The 15822-nt window shown below is 30.7% G+C and overlaps 3 protein-coding genes across 5 annotated transcripts; 2 read left to right on the top strand and 1 right to left on the bottom strand.

The window, feature by feature from the left end:
* The first annotated feature begins 4802 nt into the window (after nt 1–4802).
* LOC143430053 (mitotic-spindle organizing protein 1) lies at nt 4803–5343 on the top strand. The gene has a single exon (XM_076906027.1). It carries the CDS (start codon nt 4803–4805, stop codon nt 5049–5051), a length of 249 nt encoding a protein of 82 aa, XP_076762142.1. The 3' UTR covers nt 5052–5343.
* A 74-nt stretch (nt 5344–5417) lies between these two features.
* Boca (LDLR chaperone boca) lies at nt 5418–6730 on the bottom strand. Its single transcript, XM_076906026.1, has 5 exons — nt 6484–6730; nt 6117–6191; nt 5893–6053; nt 5666–5810; nt 5418–5565 (listed from the first exon to the last, which is right to left on the bottom strand). The coding sequence occupies exons 1-5, from the start codon at nt 6634–6636 to the stop codon at nt 5479–5481; spliced, it is 621 nt and encodes a 206-aa protein (XP_076762141.1). The 5' UTR covers nt 6637–6730; the 3' UTR covers nt 5418–5478.
* Nucleotides 6731–6882: 152 nt separating this feature from the next.
* LOC143430051 (serine/threonine-protein kinase 11-interacting protein) lies at nt 6883–14878 on the top strand. 3 transcript variants are annotated; one of them, XM_076906023.1, is made up of 19 exons: nt 6883–7019; nt 7675–8201; nt 8340–8636; nt 8709–8902; nt 9005–9338; nt 9442–9852; nt 9946–10024; nt 10116–10290; nt 10352–10475; nt 10561–10746; nt 11519–11596; nt 12253–12388; nt 12460–12584; nt 12657–12794; nt 12861–13051; nt 13146–13243; nt 13321–13526; nt 13616–13917; nt 14167–14877. In XM_076906023.1, the coding sequence occupies exons 2-19, from the start codon at nt 7748–7750 to the stop codon at nt 14359–14361; spliced, it is 3723 nt and encodes a 1240-aa protein (XP_076762138.1). In that variant the 5' UTR covers nt 6883–7019; nt 7675–7747; the 3' UTR covers nt 14362–14877. The 3 variants fall into 3 exon arrangements, with proteins under 3 accessions (XP_076762138.1, XP_076762140.1, XP_076762139.1); XM_076906024.1 differs by lacking the exon at nt 6883–7019 and adding an exon at nt 7360–7505 and having other exon boundaries at nt 14167–14878; XM_076906025.1 differs by lacking the exon at nt 11519–11596 and having other exon boundaries at nt 14167–14875.
* Nucleotides 14879–15822: the final 944 nt, after the last annotated feature.

The following is a 15822-nucleotide window of genomic DNA, read 5'->3' as shown; positions in this document are numbered from 1 at the left end:
TGACTGTGTAAAGTACTAACGACGCGTTTCTGTTGGTGGGATTAATACGGAAGATTTTAGTACAAGTATCGACCTGAAGCAACTAATCAAGTATAAGGTGTCTCTAAATCTATTTTGCAATCAAGCAGGTATCAATTCTTCGTGGAAATGTAAGCAAACTTTAATTTAAATTTATGAAAAAAATTGTTACATTACGTACTACAAAGATATTCTAAATTTTTCGAGCACACTCCTTCAAGTCTTAAAAAGTGCTCGACATAATCTTAAATGAAATGTTCTTTCCACGAAGAACTGTTGTATGATAAATTTAGTAACATCTTGTACTTGATAAGGAAAATGTATCTGTTTGAGAAAACATTGGTTTCGTACGTACTTAACACTTTAGGTAGAGAAGAAATTTGAGCTTTGTTTGGAGGCAATTGCACATGTTAAAAAATTGGAAAAAGGTATACGAAAACAATGTGGTTCTCCTAGAAAGAAGCAGCAGGACGATATTCTGTTATCTCTATCAAACTACATAAATAGTGCATCCAATATACAATATGTATCTGATATACATAATAGGATTCAACTGTTTTTTCAACATCGTTTGTAGAGTTATATCGTAGGCGTAAGAGGTAACTGAGAATCAATTTTCTAATGTCGATTGACGCATAACCATATTATATAGTAATAGTAATTAAGATTGCGTAGTCTGGTTCAATCATGAATTTAGAAATACAGCATTAGCAGCGGAGAAATATCGATATTTTTATTTCGCAATTCTGAATATATTTTAATGTACAAGACTACAGGAAATCTCCATAGAACATGATATTTCTACAATTATAAGGGTAGTTGGCTATTAAATTGTCATGGTCACAATGATCGACATTTCTTCAGCTCTGCCGTGCGTTCAATAAAGAGGCGAAGAGAGGTTTCCATGATTTCTTGTTCAACGAAACAGAACTGCAATAATTACCAATTAATTAAAGGGGATGATGAAAGAGAGCAAGGACGAAAATAGAAGAAATTGGGAAATAAGAGAAGGAAGAACGAGAAGAGGAATATTTTGTGCAACTTCGCAAAACGTTTTCGTTCTGAAGAAAATCGAACGGTTTTGTCGTCGATTAAAAGCTCGCACCACCATTTTCCTTTCGAGACACACATACAACAACGTTTTATTAATATACAACGCCAAGCGTGTCTTTTCCAACTCCTTCGAATTTCGCACGTGCACCACCGAACACATTTATACCAAATTCATTTTAGAAGAGCTTTAAAAAGACATCTAGAATGTTCCTCGATGATATTTCAAGGCGTCTTTTTCCACCTGTTTATAGCCAGTAACATTTAATACGAAAGAATCTCCTTTACCCTTTATTTGAACTAGATTAGCCCGAAAAATAACAAGTAATTAAGTATTTTATAGGTAGAACGGAACTTTTAGTAAATTCGTTGAGTCCCACGAGTACCTGTAGTTTTTAGGCGCCAGTTTACAAAATCGTTAACAACAATTGTTATTGATTAAACAAGGGGGACGTTAATTTATAAAATCATCAAGTGGTCTAGAATTAGCAAAGACGATCTAAAAAAAATGATAGTTACCTCGCCATGAACTTTTTAGGCAATATATGATATACACATATATTAGGTATATATGTATCTTTCGTTTTAGTTTTAAATTATTGAAGATAGAGGCTCAAGTTAAAATAAACTTAGGATCTAAGAACCGTTTGTTGAACGTTGTTGTCTCTTTGTAGCACTCTCGCACTGTTACTTGTTAAATCGATGAAATTCCTCACCACGGTGTTTTAATAGGAAACGAAATCGCGTAGGTTGCTAGGCGTGTTCCTATGGCAACATTGTAATTAAATAATGATAGTTTAATCGCGCTCAGATGGAACCTGCAAACTGAATCGTTTCTATCCTGCTACTTCTGAATTACCATCTATCACATTGCATAATATTGTTTGAATTTGTTCCTTTCCATTTAAGTGTTTAAAATGAAATAAATCTTTTGATCGGAGAAACCAATTCTCAGGAGTTGAGAAGAGGAAAAACACAAGAAAAAAACAAACGGAATATTATACTTAAACTCCATTTAAGACGTTTTGTTATGATACCGACAAAAGAACTGAAAGTATACTACAATCAAGAATCCGTTGTCCATTGTTCCTAAATGTGAATGCAGGCGCAAATAAAATATATCCACGATACACTAAAGGATCTGTCGTGGATATTAATTGAAAGCAGTTTATTTCTGCGGTCTCTAATTGTTCAAGTCAATTGTATCCGAAATGGAACACAAAAGAATTTGTTGCGATTAATGACGAAACAAGAGTTGCGGACAGTTTTGAAAATAGATTTTCTGGTTGTTCGAGAGTTTCTTCGAATCCTGAACGAACGTTTTTTTCACTGTACTGCAAAAAGAGAAAAAAAGGAAGAAAAGAAAACGAGGGAAATTGATATAAGACAAATCTATCGATGTTTCTGATGACAGTATGCATGTATATCGCATTCGATCTAATATTAAACGATTTTTACATATTTTCTAAGAAAAACAAAACGGGGACTTTATAAGGAGGAAACAACGAATGTTATAATTAAAAGAAAAAAAGAAAAAAAAATATTTGTACATGTGAAAGACCCAGAAACGTTCTTAAGAATAAAGTCAACCAAGTGGTGACGATGAGCATAAGAACATGGAGTGCTTCCGGTTCAAGAAATAAAATGAAATAAACTGAAATAATAATTTCATATTACTGTTTAACGTTTCGTATAGCTAAAAAGTTATAAATTTATTGTTACACGAACTTATTGTTCTTGGTTCAAATCTTTTCTGTTTTAAGATGATTAATATTGAAGATACGGAAATACTCTATGCCATGAAATATAAAAGATATTTCATCGTATTTAAATTTACAGACATTTTTTGGATTAGTTCTGTATTAGTATCCATTATCGACGAATGAGTTCCGTACAGAAATATTCAACGATTATTTACGTCAGGAAATAAATGTGAAAATTCAAATTTATCGCCATAAATATTTAACATAAATTTGTCAACGCGTTTTAGAAAGAATGAGAAATTATATATTACTTTCCTTTAAAGAATTTGTAATTTAGATCGTTACATATCGTTCGTGCTTATTGGTCGTTTCAAAATCGAGACAACCATTAAATTCAAACTATAGAGACGTGAAGTCAATGTTCCCGCGTTTAAGAATCAAATTTTTGAGATACTTATTAGATTGTATATCTAGCGAATTATGCAAGGTATTTCGAAATATAACCGATCTCTTTCTTTTCCAGTAAATATTTTTTTCGATTAAAAATTCGAAACTGTTTTTAATCATCCACTAATCAATGGTTTCAATTGTATTGTATATTTCGGAACGCCTTGTGTAAATGGGATGTAGCAATTAGTCAATTCATAAACATTACTGATAACGTAGTTCGTAATTAACCTTATTGGTCTTTAGAATTTATCATGTTGAACTGTAAGTTAAAATTTTTTATTGTATCAATTTATAGAAACTACTTAGTTCTGAGTTTATGTATTATTCATTTGCCTCTTCTTCTGTCGTATAAATTTATTCAAAAAAAGTGTCCAATAATTGATTACCAATGGAAATGTTATAAACGTTTAGGTTTTTATTTCTTGATTAACCGATGTAATTGTTAATTATCTACAACTTTTCATATGTTCAAGGTTTAATTCCAATTGCGGTAGCGTAAAACACGAGTTACGAATCAAAACTTGTTACCATAGCGATACCTAGCACGTACGGGGTATTCAGTTATATAGTTTATAGAATATACAATTCTATAGTTATATAAGCTTGAAAGCAGTTTTGTATGACAAGATTAGCCCTTAAAATGCATTAATTAGCAATCGATGCTGTGTCGCCAAAGAATTTTGAACGATTGCAGTTTGAGAAGAAATATATATTCATGTTATCTCATCTTCGTTTGGATCAACTTAATATATTATTAAAAGAGGTTCTAACTTATTTGTAAAAAATATGCATTAGCATAAATTAGAACTGTTTTTTAATGTTTAAGGTTATTTGCGTACGCGTATCGTATTAAACACCATATAAATACATTCTATAAAGTGAAACGTTTCAAGGTAAATAACGTTCCATATAATTTGGTGATACATTGCATCTGTAACGCAGAATACGTTAGTTAATTCTCGTACTGCCAGTTCTTCTGTAGAGCTCGATCATCGCATATACATTATTAATTAAAACAAGAAAATTAAACATTTTTGCATGTATAATTGCTCATCGTGTCGTCCTTTGCCCAAGCTTTTCTCTGATACGTAAAAATAGAAGAATAATGAATTGTAAATACCAATATTTTTCTTTTAATTTCTAAGCAATGAATATATATAAAATTATGAACTTTACATAAATCAAAGCTATCAAAGTAATCTATTGCTATGGTCTCTCTTTTGTTAACAATGATTTTATTTATTGTGACATAGTTCATAGTTCATAACCTTAACATTCTGGCGGTTGTTATGGAAACTATTGTATATAGTTTCCCTTCAAACGGTGACACACAGGTATTCGTAAAAATTAGGAGTTCGTTCAAAAAATATAAATTAATCGACGTTACTTCGCAAGTTATGCTTGTGTATTTATTCCTAAATTGAGATTGAATTTTAACGTCAAACTGTCTAACACCGGAGAGTACGTATTTTTTAAACAATCTTTTTAAGTATGGAAACATAACCTAATTCCACAATAAAAAAGTGTGTTTATTGTGTTATTAAATTTCGATTTTATAGAAAAGAACGAAACCGAGGCAGCATGCCAGAACCCGTGCATCATCAGATAAACGCTGCACGCAAAACGTTTCAAACGCTTTATCAAATTTCAAAACTACTAAATACAAACTTGGATCCGACAACATTAAGTATATGCATCCGACTGTGCGAGAACGGTGTAAATCCATATGCCCTTGCAACTGTGGTAAAAGAGTTACAGAGAGAAGTGAGAGCTATGGATAGCCCTAATCAGTTGGATTCTCCAACTAGCAAGACTAGTTTAAATAAATAATTAAGCATCTAACTTCGAAACAAATGGAGCAATCCTCCGTTAATTTAACATACTTCATACATGTCTTAATTAGATAAGATGGTATTTCATTTAGTTTTTATATGTCAATTATTGTTATAATGAATGATAAATGTTACTTAAATGTATGAAAATGATTTATTTTACTATAAGAATAACATGTAGAAAGAATTTTACTTTTCTGTAGGATAAATATTTATCCCAAATATTTGGAGACATTAATCAAGTTACAAAAGATATAAATGCAAATAACTTTAATTGTATTATCCGTAATTCATGAACAAAAAAATATTTGTATCAAAAATTATTCTATACTTATTTAATTATGAATATCTATATACAAGAGTATAAAAATTTACAAACAAAAAATATTTAATCTTTAAAAAACGTTCACCAAATAGATAACAAATTACAACTCCACTTTCTTCTTTTTTCTCGAATCTTCAATGGTATTTTGATTGCTTGCCATCTTCTGCATTTTTGCCATGTTTGCACTCTGAAAAAGTCATAGTATATGTTAGTTTGACTTTTTCTTTATTTTTTATATAAAGCATATTCATTCATAAATCCTAATGCAATTTTTACAGGTTTTATACCTGTTTCTTTGGATCCCTGTAAAAGGTTTGACCCTCAAGAGTAACATGAGAGAGTTCTGGTTGTTGCAATAAATAATTTTTGGCATCCACAGCTTGCGAGCCTTCGCGGAAAAGGAATACAGATCTCTTCAGATCAATTGGGTACCTATAAGCAGTTTAATCATTTTAATCATGAATGTTCTTTCCAAAAATGTATTGTTCAAATGTATCAAAAACAAGTCTATTACCTCTCAGCAATAATATGATTATTTTGAAGACTTGTTTGCCAGATCTTCATTATCGTCTCAGCATCTTCAGGCAACATATCTTCATTGGTGTCCACAAACATCATTACACCTTTACCCCTTTTTGTCATTTTTAATACATTATCTGGATTAGACATATCAAGCTAAACAAGAAATGATATGAGTATGTAAATCATAAAACATCTGGGAAAATATTTTAAAATTACCTTTGATATATCAATTTTTGGACTAGGTCTAAGGTGTTCTGGTAACTCATCCGGTTCCAGTGGTTCATCATTTTCCTGATTAAAAAAACGTAAACATTTTGTTATTACAAAAACATCATTAAAAAAACAAAGCATTAGAAATGAATAATTGAATTCACAGAATCAACTATACAAGTTGGAAAGCTTAAAGAATTCAATTGGACTAATCTGAACAAGACTACAATAATAAAAACTATTAGTCGAGGGATGTTATACAAAATTTTATTTAAAAAAATCTTAATATTTTACAGTTTCACAAAATTTTTTCTTTTCGTTTATCATAGTCTAACAAAACAGCTTTATTAAGGTCAAGAGTACTATGACATACCTCCCATTGATCTAACAAGCGTTCCAAATCCGCATCAGTCATGTCTCGTATATCTTTGTCCCGCCACGATTTCTTTTTATCCGATTGTGCATTGTTAACCGCGTTCACATGAATTATTAAAAATATACCGCAAATAATAATTTCTTTTCTCATGTTTGTTAACTGCAAGACTTAACCTGTCGAGGTAAAAACCTTGAACTTGTGTACTGTTATTAATACGAGATAAAACTAAATGACCAAATGGAACTAGTTCTTATAAGATTTTGATTTGAAACTATTTTGTTGCAATTCGTTTCTCTAATGCGTAACTATTCATATGAAATTGTACGTGTCGCTATCATGTTCCATTCATCCCTCGAAAGAAAACCGATTGGTGTTGCCACCTAGCGTAACTCGAAAGACGACAATAAAGACAACAATATTCACAGTTTTGTTCGATGATGTAAATTACAGACACAGTATGTCACTTTTATCATTGTTTAGTCCCGTTAGAAATTTCTAAGTGATTATTCGCCAAATTCCTTGTGCGTTTCAAGGTACGTTTCGCTCCGTCGCACTGCTGACGAGATAAATTATACTAGATAATTATATTCTTTGACAAGAAATGGGTCAGGAACATTTTTTATTTTTTTTTTTTTCTTTGTTTTTATATATATACATGTACTGTGGAAATGATTTTCATGGTGTGTCTATAAAATGTTCCGCTACGTAGTTATGTGAATTCTTCGGTATACTGGTTGCAATGTGCGTGTCAGATGATAGAAACTACAAATATTATGTATATTTTTGAACGTTTCGTTGTGTGACGCTGCGTACAAAATAACAACGCAAATTAAGGTTACTCGATTACAAAATGAGAGATGGCATTTCGTGGTGTTGATCGTTGATAATCGTTGATACATTTTCCTCTATTGCTCATTTGCGATAACATGCGTGGAGTTGTAGTATTTGTACCATTTGTCACTTAATTATGTGTTCGTTACAAGTGACTAATTTATACGTAACGTTCGTGCGATAATTTTGTAAGTTTCCCGTCGTCTCTTTAATGTTTGTTCAATTATTCTTGGATTTATTACACCTCTCTCGACGGTACTTCACGTACAATGTTCAAAATGTTACTAATTTATCAGATAGATCCTTGGATTGTAAATACAATAGAATTGATATATTTTCATTTTGCTTTGTTTTCAGATTGGTATGAGGGCACATTAGAATAATTTCTAATCGTGTTATTGAAATTTTTTAATCAACAACAAAAACGAAGATGAATAACTTTCAACACGAAGCTAATCTACAAGAGATAGTAGAATTAGGAAAACTTCTTCACCAAAATGGAGATAAAGTATTAAGCGCATTAAGCAAGCTATCTTTGTCATCCACTTTGTTGTACAATCTAAATGAAGCTTTTTCTTTGATCATGGATGATTCTGAAGACTTAGAAGCTTCATTTCAAGTGTGCAACAGTTCGAAAACAGATATATTTCGTGACTTGAAGTTTCTACATGACTTTGTACAGAAGACGATTGGACTAAAAGTGACCTATTGTCCAAGTGATCCTAAAATCCCTGTCGATATTACTAAATTTAGGCACTTGAAATATTTAGAATTAAAGAAAATTAATATAGATTCTGTGAAAGGATTACAAGGGATCAGAGGTCAAGTTGAGAGCATTGTCTGTGCTGGTAGAAAAGGAATTTGTACAGTGGAACAATTGTTAGGTATAATTGTAATAGTTATTATATTTTTATAATCTTAATATAATAATCTCAAACAGAAAAATCTTATTTCACATTTTTAACTAACTTTTACATCTGGACATTGTCTTTTTTGGTATTGCATGCCTTACTTTTGTACAGTTAGTTGCGGTGGGGATGCAGGTATTGGATTTGTATGGGGTTCTTTGAAACATTTGGCACTACCACATAATGCTCTTGAACAATTGGATGCGTCCTTGGAACTAGCACCTTGGTTGCAAGTAATAGATTTGAGTCATAATTTAATAACATCCGCTGACCAATTGTCTTGCTTACCCAACTTGAAATATGTGAATCTTGGATACAATAGACTTGAGACAGTACCTACATTTAATAAAACTGCATCACACTTGTTACAAGTGTTAGTTCTGAAAAATAATTATATAGAGAATTTAAATGGTAATTATATACATATGTGTACTATATTCAAATATATTTTACAAGTATTACAAGTTACTTTGGTTCAAACAGGTTTACAGTATTTGGAATGTTTAACGGAATTAGATTTATCTTACAATTGTTTAATGGAACATTCGATTTTATGGCCTTTGGAAAAAATGTCTGCTTTACTATGGGTATCCTTAGAAGGCAACCCCTTGTCGTATCATCCAAAGCACAGATTATTATCTATAAAATATTTACATCCATCTTTAAGTGATAGCAAGGTAAATATTGCTAATTAAAACAAGCCATTAATTATTGTAAAAAGCGATACATTTTAATAAAATTATACTTTACATAAATATGAATAAAATTTCACGATTTAGTTTGTTTTAGATCATTTGCCACTTTCAAGATCTGAAAAGCAAATAATTGCAGAGAATCATTTGTTCACGATCAGATCTGATCAATCTACATCGAACGAATTTCTGGCCTCAATGTCAAATTCTGTGAATTCCAATAGTTTGTCAACATCCACCATTGATACAGCTACAATCATCGAATTTATAGCAGGAAAATCTACAGATGGGCTAAATGATACAGAAAAGAGTTTATCAAAAAGTAAAAGGAAATCGAATATAAAAGAAGCCATTATTGCGGAAGATGATCAAGAAAGGAAAGAATCCAAAGCAGAATCTGATATTTCTACTTCTTATTTAGGTAGTAAATTACTTCAATCTCCAATTGAGGATATATTAGTTTCATTGTGTAAAGTGTTATAGTATCAACAAACTAAAATAAAAGGCAATACTTTTTCCTGCAGACACTTCAAAGGATCATTTGGAAACGAAAAAACAAATCTTAGCAGTACGTAAAACATATGGGAAAGATAAGTGGTTAAGTAGTCATGCTGCATCTTTCGTTCAAGATATTATGGGATTTGAGCATTCATCATATCCTGTATTAACACCAGAAAACACGATAGAACATTTCGACGCTACGAATACTGTACTGAGTACAAAAAGTTCTATAGCAGATTTAACAAAGACTAAGGAGACTGAAATGAAGGAAAATTCTGAAATTGTAATAAAAGAGACTAGCCATGTTAGTGATGAACAAGAAAGCCAAAGTAAAGTATTAAATGAAGAGCAGGACATTTCTCAAGATCCATTAACCGATAATGCAGCAAGTGCACTTGTAAGCGCACCCGAGTCCCTATATGATCCGGACGAAGGTATTTTCTTTGAAATAATAAAGTGCATTTATGTTATCAAAAAAAAGATAGTTAAATTATTATTAACAAATACTTATTTTTATTAACATCTAGAAGCGGGTGATTTGTATCTAGTTAAAAAAAAAAAGGATAAGGATGAACTGGAAGATTTATTTTTAATAATAACAATGGAGTAAGTATTTTTTATTTAGACAAATGGTACACATAAATTCATAGTATATTTTCCAAAAGACTACGTTATTTAATGATATAATTTATTATAGTGATATAAAAGAGAGAGATCCAATTACCGGGAAACTAAAGTATGCCTGGTCAACGAATTCTGTGTTATCCTGTGTATTAGGCAGAAGCGAGCCAATCACGGTGGATATTATTTTTGACACGACTCGAGAACATCGACAAAATAGAAGATATTACGTAGAACTGGATGCTGCGAAGGTAAAAATATAAGAAAATACAGGCATAATACATGCATTGACTGCAATGAATTGTTTTACAGAAAATAGTGAAAACAATTGACGAAAGAATAAAGAAAAGGCCAATACTGTTGAAAGTTTTTAAATGTATGAAGTGTTCAACTCATTTCTCTCAAGATTCGGAATACCTTACTTTCATAAATTCAGGTATGACTTTCAATGATGATAGAAATCACAAATTATGTGCAAATTGCAAGATGCATATGAAATTATAAGGAATATGTTTTATTAGATGCGAAACAATTAAAATGTCCTACTTGTGGAAGTACCTTGGTTATAGAAACAGACGAGCTTTCGACTTCGGGTGTAGAAAGTGATAATATTTCTGACGATGCATTCGAATATGCGACGAAAAATCAGAATTCTGAGAATGCAGTGAAACCCACTTTACAACATTCAGAGTCTTTCTCTAGTATTGGTAAGTTTCACTCGACTTTTTGCATGTAATTGACATTTTAAGCAAGAATGCGAATGAACAAAACGTTTAGTGGAAAGAGTCACGAATAAAAAGTTCTCTTTGTATAATAAAAAATAATATATTTTCAGTTTACTCAATGTAACCTAATTGTTATTATGTGGTGTTCAAAAAATCGATTAATTTGCAAATTGTAAAATAATTATTGTAACCGTTTAATCGATGAGGTTTCTACAGCAAATGTTAATCATATAATTATTTTGTTTTATATAATGTTTGAGTTTTTGTAATATTAATTTGTCTTTAAGTTTCCTTTTTCAATAGAAGTAATGTTTATTAATCCTAGGAATATTAAGCAGTAAGCCATCATGTGAAAGTCTAAAGTGGGGTATAGGTTCCTTGAACCTACGTGTTTTATATGTGTAGTACTTGAGTATCCTATCATTATATATAATATATGTAATAATTCTAACATTACATAATTGGTAAAGTACTATATTTGTTGAATGTTTTCTATGGACATGATTTTTGCACTTTTCTTTCGGAATAGGGTTTCCCTTTCTTATGAACATTGTTTTTTACCTATGGCATCATGGACTTCAAGATATAAAACTTAAATATTTTTCAAGTTGTGGGTTTGAGGAACCCTCCATTAATATTCTTAGGGTTAATTCACTGAATGTGAATGCACTAATTCTTTTTGTAATTGCTGAATTGCATTTTACCCATGCATTTTACTATTGACTGGGACTATAACATACTAATCCCGGTGCAGGTGGAACGGAGGGTGGAGCTATATCCGTCACCACTTCTCTGGTGCACTCCGACTCTCACACCCAAGCTCAAGTCTGCTGTAAGCTTCAAGCCACAATTTAATTACAGCACCTTCTGTTCTATCAAGCTTTCCTTCACAATTAAGAAAATATAAAAAGCTGTAATATTATTAGTTGCTTGACTATATTTACAATTATACATAACATTAGTGTAGGCCCATATTTTTATTTTTGTATTCATAATACATTTATTTGTCAAGCTTTTATAGCATCTCTATTGTATTTTATTCAAAAGAGCTGGCTATAAGAAAAATTATGTAGAAACCTGGAAACAAAAATGTTTTTTGACTTTTTTACAAATATAATTTGTATATCTAATAAGTTCCTTTTGTGAAATAATAACAGTAACAATAATTTTATTGGTTATTGGTATTGCGTGTGATGAAATGAGAAACAAAAAGAAAAGTATGAGCACCTTCTGAGATTCTTCTATTAACATGTTAGAATTATACTAACCCATTTGCATCGCGACTTAAATAGCAGAGTCTCTTTCTTATTACGGCTATATGTATGTTGTAGTTTATTATAAAGTATTAAGGTACTGAGGCAGACATTATGAGTGAAGTATTCCACTTCGTGATACAAATGGGATACTCTAATATATATATATATATGTAATATGAATATTATGTACATTAGATTCAAAGCAGATACAACAATATTTTATTATTGATAGGTTCAGCGACAAGTTTAGAAGAGTCGAGAGAATCTACCCCATCCACGAATACGTTCAACAAAAAATACGAAAGTGACATAGAAGTACTGAGCAATCCAAGTCAAAGCAGCATTGAGGTTCTAGATGACGGTTCAAGGTATACTATATTCTGTAAATATTAATTCTTCTATTTATGTTTTCTTATAATACATATGTTAATCATTTTAGAACTCACCTCACACCGCATAGAAAGCGTTCTTCGGAGGAGAGACGTGCTGCTATTGCCCCATCTCTTCTAACAATACCAGATGCAGTGCCAATCATGACAGGTTTAACCGAGAGTAGCTCCTCAGGTTTGTAGAAATTATTTTGTATTTTTCCAACATGAAATTTTGTACTGCTCTTAATAACGTTGCTCCGAACAGGTTCTTTAACGGACAGTATTTGTACCGCGTACGAAAATAAGATAATTAGACAAGTTAATGCAGATGAAAAGTCCCTTATCAGTAACGACAAAGAGATAAAATTCACGCCTGTGACTAATTTGACATCTATGCTTGGTGGTTAGTACTTTTTCTTTTTTCATAATGTTAAGTAAAAATCATTCTTACTTAAACGAACAATTTTAGGATTACTTCAGAGTATAAAGATTGGTAGTAATAAACCGTTAATGTCGAAACCAGAAGAAGCATCACATTTTATGGGCAGTAATATCCAGTATTCTTATACGGACTTCAGCAGCATTGATCATAGAATAAAATTACATATCATTTTGAACATATTTGAACACGAGAACGAGGAACTTATACTTCTCCTCAGGGTAATATATTAAAATCTATAAATTGGAAAATTTCATCTTTAAATGAAAATTTCGAAAGACGTGTTAATGATTCATATGTAAAATTCATTTTCAGGCAGAAATTTTAATGCAAAATGCAAGAGAGACTTTTCCTGGTTGCTTAGTTCTGTCTACATCAAAAGTTTATATTCTTAAGATTGATGGAGTAGAAGGGTAATGATCAAATAAAATCAAATTTCAATATAGTTTTATTTAAGGGAAATCTATTTATTTTTTCATGGCTGTTATAGAGAAGATCCACAACGTTGGTTGCATAAAGAAATTAGTTGGACGATAGATAGATTAAGACGCTTCTCACCTATACCATTCAAACAAGGTATCCTAGTAGAAGTGGAGCAACCTAACAAAATGAGCGAAGAAGCGTGTTCCACTATTACATTTCTGTGCGTTTTACAAGATTTACAAAGGACGCTCAACTTTCTATTTTATGTTACTGGTAATAAATTAGAAGCATTTATTTCATATTTTGAACCTCTACAGCCGCATTTTTATTCATTATAAAATGAGTTATGTTTTCTCTGATAGATTTCTTGTTATCACCTATTTGCGATGAAGTGGAGCTTACAGTATCAGAATATTGTACCACCTTCATGCATCGTTTATTAAAAAGTTGTAAAAATTATCAAGATGGGGATGCTGTTAGGCAACTTGCATTATTCTCTTCTGCATTATTGAAGTATCAAGATCTTGAAGTACAACTTAAATTGTCCAGTCTAATAGTGAGCGCATCTGTTTTGGTGATATGCAACATGCAGTGGCTTCTTCCAGGCAACAAAGACATGCTGCATGTAATAAGAGAACAAGCAATGAGCAACCTGGTTGGAGTAGTAAGTATTGTACAGTTAAAAAAAAAATACAAAATGGTAAACCTTTCAGGTCTATATAAACCTAGGAGCCTTCACTGCTGGTTATAGTGTAACTGCTTATTGAGTTATCGTGCTTTTTAGCTTGAGATTGATTTCCGTTTGTCCTGTGTTTGATAGATAAAATTCACATATTCATATCTACTGCGTAAAATAAAATATTTGCTTTTTCATACTTAATTAGCATCCTTATATGTATTTTTGTATTTTTAGGAACATTATAGTTCTTCACTCACCCTAAACTTTTTAGATGAAGTAGTGGGGCAAGAGGAAACATGGGTCTTAGATTTCGTTTCCGTTAGTGCCGCTGAAATAGTGATTACTTCTATCAGATCTCCATGGGAGGAATTGTTCTCCATTCCCTTGCAAAATACGGTTTGTAAGTCAAAGGAGAGCGAGAATGCATAAAACGTAATTGACATATGACGTATATTGACGTATGGAAGAGTATTCTCTAGTCGAATGAAACACGTCGCAGGTGAATCTTTAAATTTTTAAATGGCATCAATAAAATTTTGCATTACAGTACTAGTGATGTGCAAAATAGCCTTTTCTCTTGTAATTTAATAAGACAAAGAGGAAAGAAATGTACTATTTGACAAATGAAAATATATGCGATTGTATATTATAGCGAAAATTATATCATATTACATGACAACAATTAATTATGTTTCTTTCTAGTGATTTTTCAGTTTGTATACTATAACTTATATATTATATATAACATCGTTAAACAGAGAAATTTAAAAATATAGTAAGCATGAAAAACAATCATTTTTATATTTAAAAAATGATTTTGTCTATATCACAATGTTTTTTAATTATATTAAAATATTTAAAATAGTAGATGTGTATCTCTATAAGTGCTTTTTAATAATTCTATATAATATTTGATTTATTGGAAACAAATGAAACTTTGAATGGTGCTACTAATGTTAAGATACTGTATCTTTGAAGCGTTTGTGTTACTATGAAAAACTTTTTATAATAATAATAGTAATAACAACAACAACAATAATAATAATAATAAGTATTTATTACATATGTATACATATATATCTTGAACAATCAAACGTTTGATGACATCATAAATGTTATTTATTTCTGTTTCATAATTGGAAGCATTAAAACTTTCTCTATTTACGATAGGGACATAAATTGATTTAAAGTACTTTTAGATAATGAAAATTTATATATATATTGCAAAGAAATTGAAGCATACAGAATTCGTTTGTTTTTAAGTATATTTTATAAATGATATAAAACTAAAACTCTTCTATATATTTAAGGAATTTGTATGCTTCCTTTGCATTATAATAAAAAGATAAATATAAATGTCACAACAATGAACAATATTTAAATATCAATCTGTGATATATATTTGAATTTTTACTATACATATATGTATTTCGCGTGCACGTATATATTGTGAAACTGTACTATATTACTGTTTATAACGAAACGAAAAAAAGAAAACATAGGAAACGATTTTATATTAATTTCATCGAAGTTATCATTAAGCTAATTATAAATTTATTTCGTGTTGTACTATTTAATACTCGCCAAAAATGTCGAATTTTTAAATAATATAACTTAACGTATTACAAAGATGATATAAAATGTTATTTGTACATATGTAAATAAATTGTTATCACATCTATTATGAAACTTGTGCCTCGTAAAATTGAAAAACAATGTATACTTAAAACTAAGCGAATGTTATGTGGAAGACAAATATAGCTCAATTTCGTGTTACTATAGTTCTAATTGAGACAAGATACAAAAAGACATGTGTACCCAAACTATTCTGAATTGATGACGATAATGGTGCATGTAATATGTAAATGAAACAGTTGGAGAATGTTGGAA

This window comes from Xylocopa sonorina, chromosome 12, assembly GCF_050948175.1.
Source record: "Xylocopa sonorina isolate GNS202 chromosome 12, iyXylSono1_principal, whole genome shotgun sequence".
NCBI lineage: Eukaryota > Metazoa > Arthropoda > Insecta > Hymenoptera > Apidae > Xylocopa > Xylocopa sonorina.
Note: the sequence above shows the minus strand (reverse complement) of the source record. Positions and strands in the feature narration are given on the sequence as shown.